Source organism: Odontomachus brunneus, unplaced genomic scaffold (genome assembly GCF_010583005.1).
Source record: "Odontomachus brunneus isolate Ranch 3 - 2012 unplaced genomic scaffold, Obru_v1 Obru_scaffold_246, whole genome shotgun sequence".
Taxonomy (NCBI): Eukaryota; Metazoa; Arthropoda; class Insecta; order Hymenoptera; family Formicidae; genus Odontomachus; species Odontomachus brunneus.
In genome coordinates this window covers 246,839-259,724 of record NW_022639696.1, presented here as the reverse complement: position 1 = coordinate 259,724, position 12,886 = coordinate 246,839, and the positions used below count along the sequence as shown (strand labels likewise).

General features: G+C 37.1%; 2 protein-coding genes across 2 annotated transcripts in view; both read right to left on the bottom strand.

Moving 5' to 3' along the window:
• Positions 1-6,730, bottom strand: part of LOC116852668 (1-phosphatidylinositol 4,5-bisphosphate phosphodiesterase gamma-1-like) — an 89,236-nt gene extending 82,506 nt beyond the window's left edge. Inside the window, exon 1 of the mRNA XM_032833236.1 lies at positions 6,595-6,730. Coding sequence (XP_032689127.1) covers positions 6,595-6,677 — 83 coding nt within the window. The 5' untranslated portion in view covers positions 6,678-6,730. The remainder of the gene's footprint in view (positions 1-6,594) is intronic.
• Positions 6,731-7,836: 1,106 nt separating this feature from the next.
• Positions 7,837-9,097, bottom strand: LOC116852667. The gene is made up of 2 exons (XM_032833235.1): positions 8,329-9,097; positions 7,837-7,961 (listed from the first exon to the last, which is right to left on the bottom strand). Exon 1 carries the CDS (start codon positions 9,065-9,067, stop codon positions 8,336-8,338), a length of 732 nt encoding a protein of 243 aa, XP_032689126.1. The 5' UTR covers positions 9,068-9,097; the 3' UTR covers positions 7,837-7,961; positions 8,329-8,335.
• Between the last annotated feature and the right edge of the window lie 3,789 nt (positions 9,098-12,886).

Below are 12,886 nucleotides of genomic sequence, written 5' to 3'. Positions count from 1 at the left end.
ATATATATATATATATATATATATATATATATATATATAAGTATATATATATATATATATAAATTTTAGCACAAAAGAATTACATTCCAGTGCAATTAGAACAAAATATAAGTCGGTGATCTAAATAGATTGGTCGCCTGCAGGATGAGCATGCTTCTTTGTTCTTCTTATCTTCTTTGCGATTGCATATGACACATCTTTGTCTTAACTCAAGCAATACTCTTTCAGATGGAGCATCTGAATAAGTATCTATTTTTAATATAGAAGCTATATTGATTTTTACGAAGGCTGTATGATAAGTACTCGTATTTAACGACTGATGGCGTCACTGACTAAAAGTCTGTATACCATCGTTTAACGCCATCTTCCGCACGACGCCAGTCAAAATTCAAAATAGATTTATCGAGTTGTTTTGTTTTGATAACTGTTGAAAGTAGACAAGTTTGTGTTTGTTTGCAACCATGGAAAAAGAGCAATATCGGTCGAGTGATTCGATTCCTTTTTTTGGATAGGAAGACGTGTGAGGAAATCAAAGTGAAGTTGCATGCTGTTTATAAGAACCATGTACTTTCGATGACTACCATCAGATATTGGTTCAATGAATTCAAGCGTGACCGAACATTCGTTTTTGATGAAAAACGCCCAAGTCCTCCGATTGAAGTAACTACGGAGGATATGGTTAACAAAATCCATGATATCGTGTTAGTAGACCGCCGGGTGAAGATCAGAGAGATTGCTGACATTTTAAATATCTTAACCGAACGCGTACAAAATATCCTACACGAAAAATTGGGCATGAGAAAGCTATCGACGAGATGAGTGCCGCGTTTGCTCACAGTGGAACAAAAACGGAATCGCATGACAACTTCGGAGCACTGTTTGGACATGTTTAAACGCAATCCGAAAGAATTTCTGCGGCATTTCGTCACTGTTGACGAAACATGGATCCATCACTACACGCCAGAAACGAAAGAACAATCAAAACAGTGGACTTTACCCGGCGAATCTACTCCAAAGAAGGCAAAAACGGTTCCATCGGCCGGGAAAATCATGGCCACCGTTTTTTGGAATTCGCGAGGCATCATTTTCACCGACTATTTGGAGAAGGGAAGAACAATCACGGGGCAGTACTATGATTTATTGGGCCGATTCGAGGCTGAATTGAAGAAAAAACGACTCCATTTGGTGAAGAAAAAAGTGCTTTTTCATCATGACAACGCTCCAGCTCATTCGTCCGCAATCGCCACAGCAAAACTGGTCGAATTATGCTACAAATTACTGTCACCCTATTCTCCATATTTGGTGCCCTGCGATTTCTATTTATTTCCAAACATGAAAAAATGGCTTGGCGGAAAATGGTTCATGTCAAACGAGGAAATCATTGCCGAAACAGAGGCAATTTTACGGAGTTCAACGAATTATATTTTTTGGATGATATAAAAACGTTGGAATATCGCTGGATTAAGTGTATCGAGCTGAAAGAAGACTATGTTGAAAAATAAATAAAAAAAAATTTTTTTTAAATGCGTTTTCTTTCCTAACACGGGTACTTATCATACAGCCCGTCTTTGCGTAAAGTTGATACAGTATATCGTTCTCTCAAAAATAGTGTTACCAGGTGTATGTGAATTTTTTCAAGGCAATCTATTGCCGTACATTTTGCGTTGGAATTTACTGTTAGAAACTTCAATTAAAAAAAATAAAATAAAAATTAAAAATAAAACAAATAAAAATAAAAGTTCTAAAAAATAAAAAAAAAATAATAAAAATAATAATAATAAAAGTTCTATACGATCTCGAAAAAAATTGAATATTGTTTAACATGATGTACTTACCTTATTTAATACGCCAATAACAAAAACTCGGAAGAAAAAATATGAGAAAATTCGTTTAATAATTACAGCTGGCACATTGAGGTCTTAGAGGGCACCATTCCGCTTTGCTGGACTACTACAAGCACACTAACGCTTTTAAAATTATGCTCAAAAAGAAAGCCTAAAAGAAGGTTTGTTCCTTCAACTAACATTAGATGGCGCCACTATTGCCATTTTCGTGCAATAAGATGGTTTAAATTCAAGTTAAACTAGGCTGGGGTCATATTGATCCCACGGTGCCAGCTAAGGGCGAGACAAAACGATAACTTTTACTATATTGTTTCTTTCCTTAACGAACTGAATTTTCACTGAACCGTCTTTGTTAATCATTTCTCCTAAGTAACCGGCGGCTTGCTTCAATTGATAGATTCCGGTAAAAAAATTTTTTAAGTTATTCTCAGTCATTTCAGGAAAGTCTTCAAGATCGGTTGGTGAAATATTTTGGAATGAAACTTTCCAGCGGACCTATCAATTGAATCAAGCCGGTTACTTAGGAGAAATGATTAACAAAGACGGTTCAGTGAAAATTCAGTTCATCAAGGAAAAAAATATATTGAAAATTATCGTTCCTTCTCGCCACATTAATCGTAAAAACTATCCCTCATAGAATATGCACGGAATACGACAGGCTGTTCGGGAATTACGCGTTATACTTGCGAAGACGCGAATGGGCGGAGAACAATCGGATTCTGTTCATATGTAGCGTATTATATTAAATCTAATGTTTGCAAGATATCAGTCAAAAATTCTAAGACCGCCGCTTTTCTATTTTTGATGAAGACCAGATTGCTTCGACGATCAATGCAGACAGTGACGATGATTGAGCTTCGTTTCTTTTCTTAATCGTGGCTTCCAACTGCGATTTTATTTAAATCAGTTAGATAGGTTTTTTTACTTTGTTTCTTTCTTTCTCAACTTGATCGATACGATTTTTTTTAATCGCTCGTTTACGATAACTTAGGATTCAAAAAAAAGGAATTCTTGTCACAATCGTTTATTGCACACTAATTACGAAGATCTATTAATGCAAATGCAACAAAACCAATCTTAATTGGATACAGAAAAGACCAAAATATCTGTCTGTTAATAAGCGGTATTTATCAAAGGTAGGGTTTCGGACATTTGTTCTTATAAGAGAGCGTGGACAAAATATTCAAGAATATGAGAAGTATATGTTAAGAGCAGTTTTACGATACTTTAATAATCTAAGTTTCCCAAATTTGCATTTATTTCCTTAAAAAAACAAAAAAAAATTTAGATTTTTGTATTTTTAACCATATTGTACAATCACGATAATCTCCGTTAAAATAAATATTATAAATTAGTATGTAGTGATATTGTATATGAAATATGATGATAGTTACTCTACAAGGTGTTGAAAAAATCGCGTTTCGAAAAGTGAAATGTTTTTTTTGGATATCGTATAAATATCCGAATCAAATCATATCATATTTGTTTGAATCTCCTGTGACGTAGCAGCCTCGGAGAGGCTGTCCCAGGGAAAAACGATTTCGTGATTGATTCCTGCGTATCGTGTCCCGGAGAAACTTTCGCGAATGTTACCGCGTATCGCGGACCGGCGTATTCTTTCTTTTGTGTTAGTCTCCAGGAAAAATTTCGAAATTATTTTGTGTGAGCGGAGCAGATTTGAAGATTCCTCGCGTCCCAAACTTTGTACCCCTCGGTTTCCCTTGCCGGCCACCAGGACCAATGGAACCAAGGACGACGTGGGACGGAGGAGCAACGACCGCCCGCTTATAGCTCTCGATCAGGTGACTCGCTCTCGTATCATTTTACGTTAGAAAAGTTCTCGATTATTCCGAGCGCTCTGAGTTATCGAATATTACGAGTATATAGAACAGAATATTTGATAACGAGAACATAGCTACCGAAATCACATGCAATACCGCTCAGCTGTTTACATTTTAGCGAACGCTTAGCGGACTCAGCGGCCCGAGCAGAATCCCAGCATGAAAAAACTTGGAGCGTGCCGAGCAAGACCGCGAACTGAGCAACAACGGCGACAATGTCTCGAGACAAGTAACGTCTCGAGACAAGTCTACCGAAAATTGCCGATTACTGAATGCCGAAGCCGAAGACCTCGAGGCGCGGAGAGAAGCGACGAAGAGGGGTCGGCGAGGGTACGAAATCCTCCAGGAGGGAGCAGCCCGTCAGCCTTGCCGCGACCGTCGCAGAGCGCGAACGACGAAGTTATTCCCGTGATTATGTTATCGAGAGTGCGTGAGAGAAGCGAAAGAGTGAGAGAGAGACGAAGAGAGAGAGAGAGAAAAACGAGCTAGAGCGGGAGAGATAGAGCGAGAGAGGATACTGCGGAGGATACTACGAGGATACTGCGGAGAGTGACCCGGAGGACCGCTACCGCCGACTCCATCCGCAGGGCAAGCCGAATAATTGTAAGACCTCCCATCTGCTCAATATTGTCGTGCCGTTGCCGTACGTTTGTGTACCATCGTCCCATCTGTGGAGCGACCGCGTGTAGGAAGACTCACCCGAGGAGACCGTCCTCCGAGGAGTTTTGGATTGTCGCGTACGATCTATCGTACCGAGTCCCGCGACTTTTTGCTTTGTGACTAGCATCTCGCTTATTTTATCAGGACGTGCGAGAGTCCCACCAATAAATCCTCTTATTATCAAACAAGCGTGAAGTCATCTTTTCATTTCCCGAACCCATCCCGTCTCCGACTTAAATAACGGAGAGCTACCGGTCCCGACGGTTCCCGGATCGCGCGAATTTTTAGTAATTATTGCGTTTCGCGTGTATCAAGATGGTGCGGCCTTTTCTGCACTTGGCGCCCAACTTTTCGTTTTCGCGTTGTGGCGTGATCCGGGGCCGACGGCAATTTGCCGATGCGGCGAACAGACGACTGTTTGCCGTCGCTCGCGAGAAACCCTCGCGAGTAGGCGAGTCGCGTCGCACTTCCTAACATATTTGACTTTCTATATTTTTTCAAAGCCATGGCTTTTCTCGTTTAAAAAAAAATTCTTTTTGATATTTGAGCTTGACGACATAACTCCAGAACCACGTGGTTCCACATGATGGGTAATTTAATGTTGAATCATGATGTAATTTGTGTGTGAAAATGACTCCAATATCGCTGGGAACATTTTACCATACGAAAACGGCCACGGCCTTTGTGTAACTGTACAATCTACCACAAGTGCCGAGATAAAATCTAGCTGTACAATCTACCACAAGTGCTAAAGTGATAATCAAACTGGAGATGCAGAAAACGACTTTTGGTAATCCATTCTAAATAATAGCGAACAGAGGAACCACGTTCATATCACAACAATTTAAAGATTATTTTCTAAATGAAAACATTGAATTGAAGTTCATCACCGCAGGCCTGTCCAGGACCAATGGGCAAGTCGAGAGGATCAATGGTACTGTTATGAATGTTCTCGCTAAACATTCTGCTGAAGACCCGACTAAATGGTATAAATATGTAGCCACAGTTCAACAAGTTATCAATTCTACTTATCAGCGTAGTATTAAACGGACGCCATTTGAACTATTGATCAGATGCAACTTAAAGTCGATCATCAACTTATCAAACTTCTTGAAAACAAAGTTCATCATGAAACCGGAAGAGCAGACATACGTGAAGAGGCTCAGGAACAAATTTTTGAAACCCAGAAAGAGAACCGAAATCAATTTAATAAACGACGCCGTTATACTTTACAATATCAGATCGGAGAATTGGTGGCCATAAAACGGATTCAATTCGGACCAGGGCTAAAATTGAAATTTAAGTATTTTAGGCCCTATCGAATTCAGGAAGTAAAAGGAAACGATATCTACGATGTAGTACGAGAGGAAACGCAAGAGGGTCCTAAACACTACTATCTATGCCGAATACTTCAAACGTTGAAAAGATTCGGAATCATTATCCAAGTCGGACGAAACGCAGGAAGGCCAAACGTGGGAGACTGATTTAAATCATCCCGCCGACGACCGCGTGACGCAGGAGACGGAAAAGGCGGCGGACAATCGCGAGGAGAGAGGCGACAAAGCGGAGGATGGACCGCGCTACTCAGAACGGCTATACCGACAGACGAATATGCATCGTCAGACTTTTCATTAATTTGGCATATTAAAATTAAATGTTTAATACATCCTATACTACAAATAAATCGATCAATCGGCTTTTTTCAAGGTCACAAATATTTTTAGAGCGTTATAACAACACTTATAATTATTTAAACATCATTTAAGTATATTTTATTTTTAGCCACTCTAATCTAATATCGTTAAAGAATTTTTTTGTATAAAACAAAATTTACTTGTATAAAACAAAATAACGATAAATTTAGATATAAGAATTTAAATATAAAATAATAATTGGTATCAAAATAAATGAGAGAATACAAATAAATTAATATGTTTGGTCTTGAAGCATTTGTAACGCTAAACGGATCCTACTCAAAATCTTTAATGAGATAGAAGAAAGCAGCTTACATGACTCACGTGATGTTTTGATGTATACGAAGTATACGTCATTTCTCATTTATGCGCAACCTAATACAATAATTCAACTTTAACTAGTTCTCATTTAAAAACTATCATTCGAAAGAAAAAGAGGCCATTTTTTGTGTAAAGAATCTACAAGTGTAGTAATATGTTGTCTATATTTTATGTGTGGTAATTCATCCCTCCTGTATACAATAATAAAAAACAAAATATTTTAAAATATCTTACCTAAATGAAATTGCATAGCAATTACTTTCCCTTTCACTAGGTCTTACTAAAAATGCACCATCTGTAGGTATTTGTTTTAGCATCTCTTCTGCTACAGTTCGAGTACATTCAGGATGCCACCATTCCTTTTCCTCATGTTTATTTGGTTGAGGTACTGGTTCTTGTAAGGTGATTAGAAACTCCTACGTGTTAAAAAGATTTATAATATTTCTTAGACATTTCTTACAAATATCATATATTCTTAATTTAATATTAGTCCTTCTACCAATGTGTAAGTACCCAGGTAACTTATTTCAAATTAAATGTTAAAAATTTTTCTATTTTTAATATTATGAATTTCGTCATTTTATAAATTTTTTGTTTCTGCGAATTTCATTATCTGCTAGATACGAACCTTTATAATAACAAAGAATAGTACCGCAAAGATTTTAAGATTTCATTGCTTTTCCTGTTACATTTTTAGCAATAACCCAGAGAATTTAGATATTACACTGTTCAATGTATCAAACATTTGATACCTATTATTGATTTCATGTAAACATGAAAGATTTGAAGTTTTCCATCTCTAATAAATAAGAATCATTTCAATAAAAAAAAAAAACAAAATATAATATACATAAAACATAGACGTATATGCGCATTTGCTCAGTTTTGGAGAAAGATGTAATGACGAAATATGTATAAGCCCGGTAAAAAAAGTTCAGATAAAAGCCAGATATGGATTTTGTCAAGATCTGATCAGATCCAGATTTCATATATAGTCAGATATAACGTTATATATGATACAGATCTAATTATTACACTTCCTATATAGCATAGGAAGCGTAATAATCAGATTTGAATCATATCTCATACAGCACAGTAATGTTGAATCAATATTGAATTGCAACAATGTCAATATTGCAGTAACAATGAGAAACATTGAATCAATGTTGCGCAAACCTTGATATAATGTAAAAATGTTCACTTAAAAATTTTCCGCATAGCTATAAAAAAAAATTAATTCCTAATTTTCTCATAACTCATAACTGCTAGAAATCGAAAGATTGTAAAACACACTCTAAAACTTTCGCGATAATTTCGAATCCGAAGAGGTATGCCAGTCACCCATCCATGTCCTGACTGGGTTAAAATGTTGCTTAACCTTAAGGGGAGGTTCTCATTAGAAAGCCCAAAAACAACGGTTTTTTCTTGAATTTTTTTTTTATGGAAGGAAATGAATAATCAACTTGAACTTTTTGCCACTTATTTAATACAATAAAAGGTACGAAAAAACATTTTTTTTATTAAAAAATAATGTGACGGTATTTGTTGGCACGCCCCGTAAAGTGACCGTCTCAAAAAAAGGTGGTCCGCTGTTGTCCACTCTGCAAAAATTATCGAAAATTAATAATCAATAAATTTTTATAAAATATATGAGTGTAGTTGGAGCCCCTACTAGAATTATCGATAAAAATCAAAAATTAAAAAAATGGCGGGCATTTGAATTTTTTTTCCGTTTTTTCGCTTATTTTCGCTCTTTCAAATACTGTAAAAAAAAAGTAATGCATATATCGTCTTGATTGTAGTAGGGGCTCCAATAAATCAAATCTACTTTAAAACAAAAAAAAAAAGGCGATCCATCAAGTAGTTTTTGAGTAATCGTGGACAACAGTTCGAAAAACACGATTTTTCAGGAGACGCGATTAAAGATTTGATTAACGATTAATCTATGTTAACGTTAAAATAATATACCTTATGGTTAATCAGCGATTCCAGGGCCATACATCAGTCCTTCCTCAAGTTTATATTGCTCCTGCAGACTTGCTTGGTCGGATTTTCTCGAAAGTGCGGCTGTTCTTGCGCCGTCTGACATGCTGCTCTCAGCTGCAGTAACGCGTTTCGCATCAGCTAGGCGGGCAAAGTTATTGGCTTCAAGCCCAACGGCAATTCCCAAGATGTTCATAATTTTTAATAATGTTACATAACCTTCATTAAATAAACTAATAGCCGTATAACTTGCAATTTCGACGGTCTTGGCACCGCAGTGAAGGTGTTTCGGAGCAAGCTTCCAGACGCAAGCGTTCGCGGACTCGTTGGAGTTTTGTGTGTTGCCGCCAGTGCAACGTTCTATCAAATCGTCCGACGACAAAGCCTCGAATATTGGTTTGATTGCGTCTTGCACGTTATCTGCAAGAGGCGGCTTATGCTTAAACGTCTTGAGAGTACCGTTGGCTTCAGCAACACGCCACTTGCACCAACTCTCCTTTCCAGCCGGACAATACTCGTGCTGCGGTTTTTTATCAGTGGAAATATTGTGATAAAAAACAGCCCACACGGCGTTCTTCATGTTTTCTGCAGAATCTGAATTTCTTCGGATGGCCAATCCATAATAAATTGTCAAATCAGAAATAATTTTATCGGTTAATTTGCCGGAACCTTTACCTCCGAGGCCCTTGGTCTGCTTTTTTACAGCTCTGAGACGTGTGCCCATACGTTTTTGTACGTGGCCTACACACGTGGCCTACACTCTTTTTTTTTTACTACAAGATCGTCGTAGGGATTCATTTCTAGTATGGCCTTGAACGTTTTTGTGTCACCATCACCAATATATGAATCGTACTTAATGCCAAGCAATTCTACTGGACGAGAGAACATATCTTTCACCGCTTCCACTTCCATTTTCCCGGAATTACCATGATGGTTAGCGGAACATGTCTCGTCGTGGCTCTCTTTCCATAAATTATACTCAATTGTACCACTTTTACTTTTCCAATTAGCACAAGCTTGGCAGAAAGAAGATTTCACGCAGACGTCGAAAACCTTACTTGTGTTTTTGCCAATGAGCATAGCAAAACCAAATAAAGACGAGAAACCTCGTTTCTTCCATGACCCGTCACCTGACACGGTAACGAGACGAGGATCTTTACCGGCGGCGACGTTTCCCTCCATTTCTTCTTTCACTGCTTTGCTTTGAAAATGTTGAAAAATGGCATATGACGCAGCGTGCAGATTGTCTAAGAATGTGTAATATATGTTATTACTGAAAGACGCTGTAATATCCAGCAATGCACAGAACAGCCGAAGATTTTGTAATCCACCGCCCAACATTCGTATAGCAAACATGCGATTTCTGCGATTTACTTCATGAAATTTTCGGACTCGAATCACAGTAACGCGATGAGCACGAGCACGAGGCCACAATCTTGAAGGCAACACCAGCACCGCTCGTCTTCGAGAACTTTACTTCACCATCGCACGATTGGCATTTAACGAAAGTACTGACTATTGAAAATACGTGGAAAAAATGCAGGAGCACGTAATTTGCCGAAGCATCAACAGGCACAGAATCATAATCGGCGTCCTTCAATTTTTTCGCTGAAGTGCTCACTTGCTTTGTATCGCACTCCGCAGTAAATCTATTCCCACGAAATCGTCTCTTATTCGTTCGACTAGGATGCCCCACGGCGTAATTACTCCTTTTTTTCACTAGATTAGGCATTTTCTCAACTAATAAACACAACGAACGAATGCTAACGCTCAACTAAACAACTGATTTCACTCGCAACACGTGGTAAACTAACTGCCGACGCTACAGCCGTTAGCATTACTTATACTGTATATAGAGACACACTTTCGAATTTTTCGGAGTCATGGCCCATGTGTCGATACCTGGTGGCCCATATGGTACCTCTGATTACCATGATATGGATATATGGGCGCCCAATTCAAAAATATTTATGTAAGATACGCTCCGTTCAAACTACCGCTCGAGCTTCAATTTTCGAGTCAAAAGATAGGTCTCGTTTTTGTTCAATAACTTTAAAAAAAAATATATTCGACCAAACGGTTTTGGGAATATATTCTACACATAATTTACTACAAAAAAATGCAAAAAACAAAAAATCGATTTTTTGGTCGGTCGTAATGAGAACCTCCCCTTAACGATCGAGCGCGCACGCGGTGACTCCAACGATTTTCTTACAATTTATGTAATGTGTACTTATAGTGTTTACAATATATTATAACGTACCTAGCAAATACATTTATTCGCCTATTTATTTCATTTAATATTTCTAAAGTTTTGTGGTTATTTGCAAAATGACTTCGACCATTCCTTTCAGTTTAACGTTTTTTATGCATTTTTTGTTATCGATATAGCTTGCGTCAGACTCTATATAATAGAGAATATTATGAAATAAATTGCAAATTGCACGCAAATTTGCTACAAGTTGCCAAACAGCAAGCTCTGATATATATTTGATGGCAGTTTGACAAAAGAATTTAATAACATAGATTCTGCATCAAATTTGTTGCTCATTAGCCATAAAAACTTGATAGCAAATTTTTTGCGAAATTTATTCGCTCAGGTGTAGCTACCTGGATTATTTCTAAAACAGTAGAAAACTAATTTGTTAAAGTAAATCAAATTATATTGAATTAGATACCATCTGATTCGATTATATATATGAATATGGACCCAGATAGCCAAACTTGTGCGAGCAGATTTTGCACAAAATCTGTCAACAGTGTCTGCTGACAGAATGACAACAGATTGCACACAGAAACCGTTTTATCAGTCTCTGACGACAGATTAGTGACAGACTGCATGCAGAGCCTACCGACAAACTTTGACGGCAGATTGGCAGCAAATTGCGCACAGATTCTGTTTCGTAGATAGGCTATTTAATTCTATCAAGGGCCATATTATATACGCCATATGTACGCTATTAAATGGGGTAGTTTCATATGCACATCATACAGAACTTCGAAAGGAATCAAGATAATTATATTGTGCAATAACCCAGTAAGCAAATTGAGCGCAGACTGACGTCAGATTGACATCAGATTCGAGCAGACCCTGTCGTCAGATCCATAGTCATCTATCGAGTCAATAGGCTATTAGACTGTTGCCAGAACCTGCCGATAGGCTCTGACAGTAAACTTACAACAGTATGCACGCAGAGTTTGTAGACATATATGTGATAGCAGAATGACAGCAGGTTGCGCGGAGATCCTGTCATTTCGTAGATTCTTTAATTAAATCTTTGGTAGAAAATTTTCTCATAATTTTTCATAATTACTCATAGAATGAGCGCTTTCTCATAAATACTAATAAATACTCGTAAAATATAATGAAAAAAAAGCTTTTCTATATTATTTTTTCATAATTTTTAAGATTTTCTCTGGTGAGATTCAAACTTGAACCAAAAACATTTTTTGAATAATCGTCCGTCGCCTTAAACACTACGCCAATTCCTCACTTGATAAAAAGTGCTTTGTATTGCCCACTTAAAGTTTAAGGAAGAAAAATCTTAGAGTTTGTTCGTCTTTTAAACAGCAAAATATAGACGAAATCGTTTAGCGTATAAATAATGTAAGAGAGATCGGCACGATAATTCGAAATTAATTTTCTACTAGGGATTGTATAGAAAATCACTGCAATAAAACAGCAGATAATGACATTATGCTAATAGAATACTGTGCTTTTACATGTGCAAATTAATTTGGTCGATCATCCAGTTCAGATTGTATTAAATTTTATCAAAATCGAAGCATGATATATTTTCAAATAAGCCCTCACAAAAATTCTGTAAAAGTTATTTATACGGCGGGAGTAATATTTTATTCGATGCTGCTGCCTTCAATACTTATTGCATGACGATTAAATCGTTTAGATTTAATGACATAATGACATTAAAAAAAAAATAATAATAATATGAGAAATTGTATAAAAAATTATGAGAACAATTTTTACCAGGGATGGCATATGTACGCCTTTAAGGGAATACTGAATACCGACATTATCTATTTTTCACTATTCTTCCATATGGCTGCATAAAATTAAAAATGTTTTTACAGAGTAAATATAGAGATGCCAATGTATGCAAAACAGCCCAGTATAACATAAAAACAAGCAAAAATATTATATTTATCTTTCATACGCCATATTTCCGCTTCATATAAAAAATACTGAATGCGTACGTAGAAAGTGAAAGTCATTTTGTACGCAGGGGACATTAGTGAATATTACGAGGCCATCATATAATGACTTAAAGGGCTAGATAAAATAAATAGTGCAAAATACTGTTACGTCCGTGACACTGGTCTCGTCCCCGTCAAGCAACAGCTGAAGTGTCAGCTGAAGTGTATAGCTTGCAATTCTCTTGTGTATCTTGTGTAAACTAGTAATCGATGTCTCTTGGTTACGATTGTAAAACAAGCGTGTTGTTGTTGTCATGTTCGAGCCTTCGCCTTGCGAGGACATGTCACGTTGTGTTTTAAGAAAGAATCTCTGAGTTTATAATTAAAA